We start from the raw sequence: 12,417 nt of genomic DNA, 5'->3' as shown, positions 1-12,417 counted from the left end.
CCAAACTTGAGAGCCCTCGGCTGGGGCCTCCCTGGGGAGGCCGGCCCGGGGCAGCTTGTGGGGACGACGCATTTTCTCCCCCGGGCGGCAAAGAAACGCCCCCTCCGCAGGCGTCCAGCCCGGAGCGAGAAAACGCTCGCCTCCGTCCCTTGAGTTCTGACCCCGATGAATTCCCAGACACAGGACCCCATTCCGTCAGGGCACGGTCGGGAGCCGCGGGGCCGCGGGCGCAGCTGCCCGGCGAGGGCTCCGGGCCGGCGGTCACCGCGCGGGCAGCGGCGCCGCGGCGGACTCGGCCCCGCTCGGGAGCCGACGTGCGGAGGCGGCGTCGCCCCCAGGCCGGTTCGGGGCGTTCCAACCTCCGTCTTCCCTCGACTCGGGGCCCCCAACTCTGCACTCACCATTTCTATTTTCCCGCCTTTGGGGTCTCCCAAAGTCTTCCTTCGGGTCCTTCAATAGCTGTAGGTCACAGCGCGACAAAGGAGCACAACCCAGAAACCAACTGAAAATTCCGGACGTGGCCAGAACCTATAGCTGAGTGCGCCGGCGCATGCGCAGCCGGCTTTCCAGCCCCAATACTGAGTGGGCATCCTCGTGGCCACGCCCCCTAGACTGTGACTGAAAGCAGGGAATGAGGTCGCCTAGTTGGCTTAGGCTGGGGTGTGGTGGGGTGCCGGGGGTGTAGCCCTGGGCCCTCTGGCTAAGCAAATTGTTTACCACTGAGCCCCACCCAACCCCTGACCTCTGTCCTCAAGACATTTTTAAGTGTCTTCTCTGGGGTTAAATATATTTAAATATTGCAAAACCGATTTCCAGAACTCTTCATCTTCCAAAACTGAAACTTAATACTTATTTTAAGTAACTCTCCACTTCTGAACTGGGAATTCGGCTCAGTAATAGGAGAGCTTTCTTAGCATGCCAGAGGCCTTGGGTTCAAACCTTAGGACACCTTAAGAAATTATTTGGCACTCTACTCAATCTTTTGAAACCACAGTGTTTCTTTCTGACTCTGAATTAGATTCTGGGGCCAGTGGTGGCACACGGAGGATTGGGAGTTAAAAGCCAGCCTCAGCAACAATGAGGCACTAAGCAACTCAGTGAGACCTTGTCTCTAAATAAAACACAAAATAGGGCTGGGATGTGGCTCAGTGGTCTAGTACCCCTGAGTTCAATCCCCAGTACTTAAAAAAAAAAAAAAAAGTTAGACCGTGAGTACTTCATATAAAGGGATTACGGTATTTGTCCTTATCAGATTGGCACATTTCATCTAATATAAAGTCCTCTCTATATATTGATAAGGTACAGACAGATGAGAATGGTGAGAACACAAGTTTAGGGGACTAATTCTATAAAATGGGCCCACTGGGTGGACCCCCACATGTTTTCCTTTCCAAGAAGCAATTTACCTGCAGCCCTCCCTGGCTTAAATGGACAGAATATGTCACATTTCTCACCAAATTACCTGTTATCTGCAGAAGAAATGTAGGCCTGAAATAATGTTGATAAGAGGGACCCAACTTATCCTGAAGGGGGAGACATTTGTGACTCTTCACAGACCAGATCCCCAAATCCAGGGAGATAAGAATAATTTTTCCTGGTCATAAAATCTATAAGAATGTATGGTTAGCCAGGCGCAGTGGCACATGACTGTAATCCCAGCAGCTTGGGAGGCTGAGACAGGAGAATCTACAGTTCAAAGCCATCCTCAGCAACTGCAAAGCACAAAGCAACTCAGACCCTGTCTCTAAATAAAATACAAAATAGAGTTGAGTGCCATAGTCTGGCTGGGTACAAATAACTGAGCCACCAGGAAGCACTTGTAGGTTCAAAACAGCAACTCTTTATTGCTGAACTCCACCAGCACTCCACACACACTCCCGGGGAACACTCTCACCCTTCACCGGGATCCGCACACACTCTCCTTCGGAACCCGGAGAGAACTCCACGGGAACTCCAAAGGAGCGGGCGCCCGAGGCAGCAAGAGCCACCCTATTGCCGGACAGTAAAGGTCAAAATATACAATTGAATACACAGCTTAACATAACCATCATCATGTCAAAGGCTCCCTGGTGTCACCTCTCAACCACTCCCTTCTGGCAATAAGCCATGCGTCTCATCCTGACTCAGCTGTGGCCCTCAACAGCTGAGGATGTGGATCAGTAGTCAAATACCCCTGAGTTCAATCCCCAGTACCAAAAAAAAAAAAAGAGGGGCTGGAGTTGTGGCTCAGTGGTAGAGCACTTACCTCGCACATGTGAGGCACTGGGTTCAATCCTCTTTTCCACATTGGCTACAGCGTGTTCCATTCCCACCAACACAGCATAAAAACCCAAATGATCTTTTAACTTTCTTGATTTTTTTTTTTTTTTTTGGTACCAGAATTGAACTCAGGGGCACTCAACCACTGACCCACATCCCCAGCCCTTTTTTAATTTTTATTTTATCTTTTGTTTTTTTAGTTGTAGATGAACACAATACCTTTATTTTATTTATGTGGTGCTGAGGATCTAACCCAGTGCCTCACACATGCAAGGTAAGTAGTCTACCACTGAGCCACAACCCAGGCACCCCCAGCCCTGTTTTGTATTTTATTTAGAAACAGGGTCTCACTGAATTCCTTAACGGCTCAGTTTTGCTGAGGCTGGCTTTGAACTCATGATCCTCCTGTCTCAGTCTCCTGAGCTGCTGGGATTACAGGCATATGCCATCATGCCTGGCCCACAGTTAGTTTTAATGACAGCTCTATCCTGTGGGGCTCCTGACCAGGTGACCATTAACATTGTGGAATCCTCAAAGCCCCAAAAGAACAGTCGGCTGGTGGTTAGTCAATGTCATGGCTAGACGTTTTCGGGGTGCTTCCATTTGAACTGAGATGAATCTGATTCAAGAAATTAAATAAAAAGAGGAAGTCATCAAAATGAGAGATTTTATAAAATGAACTTTCCTTCTAATAACAGGGCTCACAGCCTTCAGAGTGGGGAACTGATTGTTCCCTAAATCAGAGGAGAGGCAGCCTATTTTTACAGTTTTATTAAACCAGAATGTCTTCTCTAATAGGGGAAAATATTTTTTTTCTCCTCTTCTTCTCACTTGACTTGCTGTTGTGCTAAACACAATTATCATGCCCCTGCCCACCAAGTTATTTATATAGTGACACCCAGAGAATTCTGGGTCTTTCAGCATCCCAAGAGAAAATAGCAGTTTTTTAAAAAATTAAAGTACATTTGTTAGAAATACTGGGGGTGTCTAGGGCTGGGGTTGTGGCCCAACGGCAGAGTGCTTGTCTAGCATGTGTGAGGCACTGGGTTCGATTCTCAGCAACACATTTAAATAAATAAAATAAAGGTCCATTGACAATTTGTTGAGAGCCACAGTTTAGTGGGAATGACGCCTGGCATTTTGCTAGAGGGAATGGTTGAAAGGTGACCCTGCTCTGGGATTAGGGCGGATCCTGGATTAGGGCAGATCCTGCTGCCTGAGGCTCGCGCTACTTTGGAGTTCTGGGGGGGGGCGGTTCCTGGAGAATTGGCGCGGAGCCCGGTGGAAGGAGTGTGTTCTCGGGAAGTGTGTGTAGAGTGCCGGTGAGAGTTCGGGAATAAAGAGTTGCTGTTTAAACCTACAAGGCTTTTTGGCAGCTCGGTTATTTGTGCCCAGCCAGACTGTGGCAACAATTAAAAAAAATATGGGGGGGTGGCTGGGATTGTGGCTCAGCAGTAGAGCGCTCTCCTAGCATGTGTGAGGACCTGAGTTCAATCCTCAGCACCACATAAAAATAAACAAAATAAAGGTATTGTGTCCAACTACAACTAAAAAGAAATAAAATATTTTTAAAAATACGGGGGTGTCACAAGAAATCAGACATGTACTCAGAAGTAGTTCAGCAATGCAAGATTTCCTTCTGCAAAAGAAGGGTGCACTAACACCAAAGCCTGGTAAGCAAGCACACTTGGGGGTAACTGGGTCAAAGGGTGGTTCTGTAGTGGCACCTCCTCCTCCACAGAAAATCTTAACTAAGCTTTTCCAGATATCTTCACCATAATTGAGTTTAGGAGTATCAGCAAAAGAGTCTCTGCAAAAGAGTTCAATGTAGGTAAACTTCCTATTTTCGTGTTGCTTTATTTTACTTGGCCACTGGCCTGGAAGAAATCAACACTCCAAGTGCTGAACATCCTTTTACTAGTTTTTCACAAAAATTTGTCCAGTATAGTAGTTTGTAGAAGTGTGTTTACAAATGCAAAATGTGATTTAAAAAAAAAAAAAAAAAAGATCCTTTAACAAGGCCTCCGGCCTTGACCTGGGTTTCACAGAGATGGCAACATTTCTAAGAGAAATTATCAATTGGGCTCCATGGTAACAGCTGGGAGGGAAGGAAAGAACAGAGAAAGAAGAGAAAGAAGAAACTGCTTTTATGTGAACTTCTGCAGACTGTGAACTTCTGAGCCCCTCCCCTTACACGCTAGGTATAAAGTTCTGAAACTCCCTTAACTCAGGGGAATGATTGATTAGAGTGAAAGCACTGCCCTCTGAACCTGGCTGCAGTCAAATAAAACTGTTTCCTGCTATCTTAGTGCCCTGCCTCATCTGTCCCTACAACAGTTCCATTCCAAGTTTTCTGAGGAATCTCCGTACAGCTTTCCAGAGTGGTTGTACCAATTTTCATTCCCACTAGCAATGTTTGAGTGAATCTTTTTCTCCACATTTTTGTTTCCTTTGCTGCAAAGAAGCTTTTTAGTTTGATATCATCCCACTAAATACTATATTCTGAAAATGGACCGTGGACTTTGTATTTTCACCCATTCTTGCTGGTTTTATTTTTCCTTTCATGTGAATATTATGCACCCAGTTACTCAAGTCCTGTTGACATTGGGATCAACCAAGTTGGAGTTCAATGGTTTTGCTCTCCACACTAACAGAGGCCATTCTTACCACCTACCCTCCTTTTCAGGGAGCAAGGGGACAGAAAATGTTGGTTTTCAGAGGCTACTGTCCTTTCAGTTACAAAAGGGGACAATGAAGACCCTGTCCCTACTCCCCTCCTTCCTCTCTGCTTCTCTCCTCCTCAAGTCCTGAGATCCATAGAGGGGAACAAGGTCAGCACAGTTGCTTCTATATGCAGCAAATGCCAGGATTATCACTCGTGTTTAGCAAAATGCTAATAAGGAACTGATCATAATTCCACTTAAAACCATCAGGCCCTGAAATATTATTCACTACAAATCCTCCCAGGTCGGCTGTTTTTCAACAGGGTGGGGAAGACCAGCAGGAACGAGCTTCCTCCCCCAGCTTCAGAGGTTTATGCAAAGCCTAGGAAATCAGAACAGCAAGGCACTTGGGTTTCAAGAGTTCCAGCTAGAAGATGTAACTGTGCAGGGGGCGAGGAGCCAGCCCTCTTCAGTGGCCTTTGCTGGAAACCCATCCCCAACCAAGGTCCTGGCTGTCTTCGAGGTGACCTGAATTCCTTATAACCCCTTTACACAGAGCCTTTGGGAAGGGAGGTATGAAAACTCAACCACTTCTTCTTTCTGAACAGGGGCAGCAGATTTTCACCCAATCTAGAATGTTCTGCAAGCCAGTGCCCCACACCCCTGAGGTGAGCTGGGATGGCAGCAAGGAGCTCTTTCTGAGCTAGTTTGTGCTGTGTCACCCACAGCGGTGCTGATCCGCTGATGCCAATTGCCAGGTGCCATCCGGCAGCAGCTATCTGGGGAAGAAGTCTTCATTGCTGATGTCATAAGGGCATTGTGGGTCCCTGTCAGCTGACTGGCTGTGGCTCCAGGTGTTGTCGGACCCAAGGTCTCCCCTGTTTAATTCCTGGTACCAAAAAAAAAAAAAAAAAAAAAACCAACCCTAATAGATGCAAGAAATTATCTTTTTTTTTTTTTTTTTTGTAAGAGAGAGAGAGAGAGGACAGAGAATTTTAATATTTATTTTTTAGTTTTTGGCGGACACAACATCTTTGTTTGTATGTGGTGCTGAGGATAGAACCTGGGCCGCACGCATGCCAGGCGAGCGCGCTACGGCTTGAGCCACATCCCCAGCCCCAAGAAATTATCTTGATAGAGAAGAACAGATCAATGTTTTAGACCTTGCTTCATATCACTGCTTTAAATTTTTTTAAAATATTTTTTAGTTACAGATGGACACAATATCTTTATTTTGTTTACTTATTTTTACATGGTGCTGAGGATCAAACCCAGTGCCTCATGTGAGTGAGGCAAGTGCTCTATCATTGAGCCACAACCCAGCCCACTGCTTTAAAATTTGACCTTAGAAAATCCCCTAATTTTAACTGACTGTTCTAATTATAGCCAACTTCATCACATACACAGATTTCTTGAGATTTACCTTTCACAAACCTTCTGCAACTTAGACACATTATAACTTGTTTATACCCTTAGTTCCTCTCTTTCACCTTGAACTTTAGCAGAAAAATATTACTTTGTCATATAAAATATATTCTCATTCAGAAACATTTCTTTTCCCTTCCAAGTTTCCAACTAAAATGTTTTCATATCTATAATTTTTTTGAATTTTTTTTAGTTTCAGACCCTTTCTCATATTCTGAAATAATCCTTATGAAATTTCTGAATTCTGAATTTAGACAAATTCCTTCATTTCAAATATATTTTTAGTTATATGGACACAATACCTCTATTGATTTACTTAATTTGGTGCTGAGGATCAAACCCAGTGCCTCATGAACATCAGGCAAGCACTCTATCACTGAGCCACAATCCCAGCCCAACTCCTTTTTAATAAGATTAGATACTTTACTCTTTTTACAGTATTTTAAAATTTTTTTTAATATTTATTTTTTAGTTTTTGGTGGACACAATATCTTTATTTTATTTTTAGGTGGTGCTGAGGATCGAACCCAGTGCCTCACGCATGCCAGGCAAGTGTGCTACCACTTAAGCCACATCCTCAGCCCCTTTACAGTATTTTAATCAAAACTCAGGTGAAACTTTTTGTGCTCCTTGCATATAGAGTTACACCCATTAGATTTTTAACTCTTAATAACCTTGCTTTCCATTCTGTTCTATTTCCCCTTCTGACTGCCTTTCTTACATCCCAATATTACATTTAAGGTTAAATACTGTATTCTGAAAATGGACCACCAGATTTTGAACATTTTCCCTCCCCCCAAGAGGTCAGTAAAAGGATTCCTTTTACTGACCTCTTGGGGGCAGGAAGAATGTTAGCCTGTGGCTAACGCTGCTTATCTCAGGTGCGATCTTGAGGATCCAGCAACAGTAAGCTGTTACTTGTGTTCCAGGCCAGTTTGAGAAAAAGTTCAGTGATTTGTCCTTTATCTTTAATCTTAATGGTGGTGGCCATGGACCTATTAACATAGAAATGACAGCAGTCTGATGATGTCTGTGTTCTTCATTTAATGCCTTCTTGCCTCCTACAGAGGAGTAGTTCCTCCCTGCACAGAGTTTTTTTCAGTCTTTAAGGCCATTCATTGTTCCAATTAATCCAGATCCAATTAATCCTGTTGGTTCACAAGGCAGATGGGAAATCCACAACATGACCTGGTGTTGAGCCCACTGTTGTATGTCATGACCTGTGAACTGAGTTCCTTGGTCACTCCGATCCACCTGTAGTATGCCATACTTGGCCCTCATATCACCCCTTACTAGTGGTCCTTTGATTGGCTTTTTTGCATCAAGCCTATAATTGTGTCCACTCGGCTCAAAGCATATTTGGCCCCTTCTGGTAATGGGAGAGAACCAATGTGCTCTCTCTGCCAGCACTGAAGAGGGACTTCACCTCATTTGATATGCCCTTTGATGGCATCTGGTCATGATGGGTAGTGCTGAGACCAGGCAAGATGATTCTGGCCTGCAGCAGCAACACCAGACATCTTTATATCAGCACCCAGCGCGTAACAGCTGCCCGGCATGCTTTAATCCATGATGTAACCAAGTGGCAACTTCCTCTGCTGGGGGTTCCTCCAGCCATCATATCTTTGCCAACTGGTCAGCCTGGTCATCACCTGGAAATCAGAGAGGACAATGGACAGTTACATGGCATTGATGACTTTGGTTTGGACACAGTGCCAAATGTCTTTCCAGAGCTGTTTTCCCTATTACCCATCCACAGCCATGGAGGCAGCTACAGTGTAGTCCTCTGTATGTGGCCTCGCTGTCAGTGCAGAGATTACTGGTCCACCTTCACGAACAATCACCATCCACACCTCTTACACTCCAGCCCACTGGCTGCTGCGTCCTTGTTCTTCATCAATCCACAGAGTCTCCGTCGCTGGATGGTCATCTCACCTGTCCATTCTGGGGATTTCTTTTGCTGCTTTATCTGTGTACCTGGCTGACTGAGCTGCTGGAGGCTGGCTTTCTCCGGGGGAAGGAAGTAAAGCCATATCTTCTGGCAGCTGCTCCTTTTTTGCTAAAAATATGAACAGTCTGAAGCTGAGAGGTGAAGTATTGTCTCTGTCTTGTTATTGGAGGCATCTATCCCATCTCGTAGTGCTTGCCATCTGAGCTACCCAACATCACGGGCCCTGGCCATCTGTTGCAGCCATCTACTGATGGGGCAGCTGGTCATGACCTTGGGTGATCCTCCTTGGTGGTGGACTCTGTGGCAAGAAGGGCAGCCTAAATGTGCGCTTAACACATGGATGTGTTTCCTACAGGGTATAATGTTCCTCTTCCCTTTGCCATACTGTGACCAAAATCCAATTTGGGGGTCTTATTTGATTTGCTGCCATAAGCCCAAATTTATCCAAAACCATCTGGATTGGCATGGTGTTCAGATAGGCAAGAGGTGCAACTTATGCAGTCGAGGGGGAGAAATAAAGAATGTCCACATGCTTCTGCCTTTTTCAATGCTTTATTCATTCAAATCACTCAATACAATTCCACTCTATAAGTTCTTAATCAAGAAAATGACAATCCTTAATGGTAGGCACTGCAATAGACAGAATCAATTCACAGCAAACAATTCTAGATTAATTAATTAACAGCAAATAATTCTAGATTAATTAATTCTAAGCACTGCAAACATACTTAATCATGACAGGCTCATGACAGACATTCCCTCTGCATGCTAAGTTCAAGTGTCAGATCAGAAGTCTCAAGCCTTAGGCTTTAAGTCCCACAGATGCACACTCATTCAGAACATAGTGTTCAGGTCCTGAACCAAAGCAGGCTTCTCCTGGGGTGGAGCTGATGGCTGGCTGAGGAGGTGGTCCTAGGGAGAAATTGTGGCTCTCACCCGGGTTAAGATGTGGCTGTAGAGTTTGAGAATGGTGAGGAAGATGCAGAGGATCAGCAAATGATGACAAGTGATGGGATGTCAGCCCAGGTCCTCATCAGGCTCTCCAGCTTGGGTGCATCAGTATCGGCTGGCTGAATATCTGTTCATTTGCTCTATTATTTATACTAAATTTGGGGGCCTTTGTCTCCCCTTTCAATCCTCATCAGCTACCACCGGATTTCTCAGTGACATCATTTACCCTGGGGTTAAAACATCTGGTCTGGTGGTCCCCACCCTGATCTTTTTACCTTTCCCTCAAATCAGGGGAGGATAGCCTGCCAGAGGCTTCACTCTGAGTTTCTCAGGGTGGGGGGAAGTGACTTGTTTGTGGCTGAGGGCCATAATGGAGGGCTCCATTAGGCTGCCTAGTGAGACTGCAGGTTTCAAACTGGAGTTTTTGAAATGGAGTTGCTTAGGCTCAGGCCTAAGGCCATCCTCACACACCGTGATAAGCTCAGCAGGTCTCAATGTGTTTAGTATCCCAAGTGCTTGGGCCTATTTTACCACGTTTGGCCTGAGTGTGCCAGTTGGTAAAGCCCCATACTGTGTCCCCCACAAATTATATAGGGACCAAATGAGGGATGAGAGCCCTCCAACAACCCAGTAGTCCAAAAAATTTGTGTACTTATTTTTTTTAATATTTTTTAGTTGTAATTGGACACAATATCTTTATTTTATTTATTTATTTTTATGTGGTATTGAAGATGGAACCCAGCGCCTCACACATGCTAGGCAAGCGCTCTACCACTGAGCCCCAGCCCCAGCCCCTCATGTACTTGTTTTGCCATGTCAGGAAGTGGAAATGCCTGAGTTTCACCTGTTACAGCCTGAGGTACAACCTTTGTCTTACTTGATCAGACAAGTCATACAACACCCAGGATTACACCAATAAGCCAGGACCCTGCACTTTGCTGCCTCAGTGAGGGCTGAAAAAGATTCAGAAGTCAAAAGTATATCATCAATACAGTGGAATGTTTTTACCAGCAGAGGTTGGGACCCGGTTTCTAAATCTTGCACTACTATACCATGACACATGGGGGAGCTCTGGAGACACCCTTGAGCTGACACTGTAAACCGCTTGCTTCCTTCCTGAAGGCAATGGTTCTTGACTCTCAAGGGCTGTATCTATGCTAAAAAAGTCACTATTAAGGTCTAATACACAATGATATGTTACCAAGTGAGAGCCAAGCACTTCTAAAACTGTGACCCTTCAGGGAATGGCCCCATTAGGTGGAGGGGTCACCTTGTTTGATTCCTGTTCCACTCCCATGCTCCAAGTTCATCCTGCTTTCTTACCAGCCACACAGGGGAGTTGGAAGGACTGGAAGGACTGGGTGATTTATGTTTTGTTAGATCCTTAGGCCAAAGTAATTCCATTTTGAATATCAGCACCTGCTCACCCAGGCATGACCTTCCCATTAGGCCCACCCCCAAAGACTCCCTAACTACCAAAACCACAGCAAAGGTGCCAAACAACAATCATAGGACCAGAGGGTTAGTTTTTAACCACTTCCTTGTACTTGACTATATAGTTAAGAATTTTTTCCCCCCGCAGGCTGCTGCACCTAACAGAAGGGCAGCCTGGCCGATATTCTCTGTCAATAAACCTTTGCTTGAACTTAGAGTTTCATGTGTCTCTCACGGATGTCTTCAACAGCCACCCTGAAATGTTTATTTAGCCAATTCATGGATGGTCTCCCTTATCACTCTCTTTTTTAAATTTGGGGTTTTAACTTTTCAGTTTTTTTTTTTTTTTCAATGCTGGGGATCAAACCCAGGGCCTTGTGCATGCTAGGCAAGCACTGGACCACTGAGCTATACCCACAGCTCCCTTATCTCTCTCTCTCTCTCTTTTATTTAAAATATATTTTTTAGTTGTAGATGGACACAATACCTTTATTGTAGAGATGGCCCTTTGGTGGAATTGTCACTCAGTATCTTCATCTTTCAGCACTTGGTGGAGGTTTCTTGGGACTGGATGTGCATGTCGTCTGGCTCATTGGCAAGTAGCTGGTAATCCCTGAGGAGGAGCAATCTGCAGGCCGGTGGTGGATGTCAGGCAGGCGATCAGAGGAGTGGACCATGACAGGAACAGTTGGCCTCGGAGTTTGGGAATGGGGTTCTGCCTTGAGTGACTGGGATCCCGTCCCGGGTTTCAGCACCAATGTAAGGAATGGTGGAAAAACTCCGTAAACTCAACAAGCTAAAACAACCATTTACCTGCCCGAGATCTTTTTTTTTTTTTTTTTCAGAGACAGAGAGAGAGAGAGATAGAGAGAGAGAGAGAGAGAGAGAGAGAATTTTAATATTTATTTTTTAGTTTTTGGCGGACACAGCATCTTTGTTTTTTATGTGGTGCTGAGGATTGAACCTGGGCCGCACGCACGCCACCGCTTGAGCCACATCCCTAGCCGCCCCCCCCCCCCACCAGATCTTATTAGCAGGACAGTAGTGGCCAGTTGCAGAAGGGAAGGGGGGGGGGAGAGAGAGAAGAGAGAAGAGAGGGAGAGAGAGGAAGACAGGGAAGAGAGAGAGAGGAGAGGGGGGAGAGAGAGGAGAGGGAAGAGTAAGAGAGAGAGGGAGAGTAAGAGAGTAAGAGCTATGTTACCCCTTTTAAAATAAACCCTTCCTCAGCATGCTTCTTTAATGTTACACTTCAACATGTGAGGAGGCAGAACTTGTCACCAGTAACCAGAAGGCTTGGGCAACTTAACAAAATACTGTCTCAAAATAAAAGGTTCAGTGGCAGAGTGCTTGCCTAGTATGTGTTAGGCCCTGCATTCAATCTATAGTATTCAAAACAAAACAAAACAAAAAAACTTATTTTTCTAAAAGGTCTATGATCTCCCAAGATAAGTTGCTTTCCACCCGAAACATTCAAGCTCTGCACAATCATGATATTCTATTCAGCCCAAGGTCAAATGTCTGTAGAATCTTGCCGGGTGCCATGGCACATGCCTGTAATTCCAGTGGTTGGGGAGCCTGAGACTGGGGGAGTTCAAAGCCCGCCTCAGCAATGGGGAGGCACTAAGCAACTTAGTGAGACCCTGTCTCTAAATAAAATACAAAATAGTCCTAGGTATGTGGTTTAGTTGTTGAATGCCTCTGAGTTCAACCCCCAGTACCAAAAAAAAAAAAAAA

General features: G+C 45.2%; 1 protein-coding gene across 1 annotated transcript in view; it reads right to left on the bottom strand.

Annotated features, from left to right (window-relative positions):
- LOC143393680 (uncharacterized) overlaps window positions 1-510 on the bottom strand; it is a 35,690-nt gene extending 35,180 nt beyond the window's left edge. The window contains exon 1 of the mRNA XM_076848098.2: window positions 402-510. Within this exon, the coding sequence (XP_076704213.2) occupies window positions 402-404 (3 nt within the window). The 5' untranslated portion in view covers window positions 405-510. The remainder of the gene's footprint in view (window positions 1-401) is intronic.
- Between the last annotated feature and the right edge of the window lie 11,907 nt (window positions 511-12,417).

Source organism: Callospermophilus lateralis, chromosome 1, assembly GCF_048772815.1.
Source record: "Callospermophilus lateralis isolate mCalLat2 chromosome 1, mCalLat2.hap1, whole genome shotgun sequence".
Lineage (NCBI taxonomy): Eukaryota > Metazoa > Chordata > Mammalia > Rodentia > Sciuridae > Callospermophilus > Callospermophilus lateralis.
This window is presented reverse-complemented; position numbering and strand designations above follow the sequence as displayed.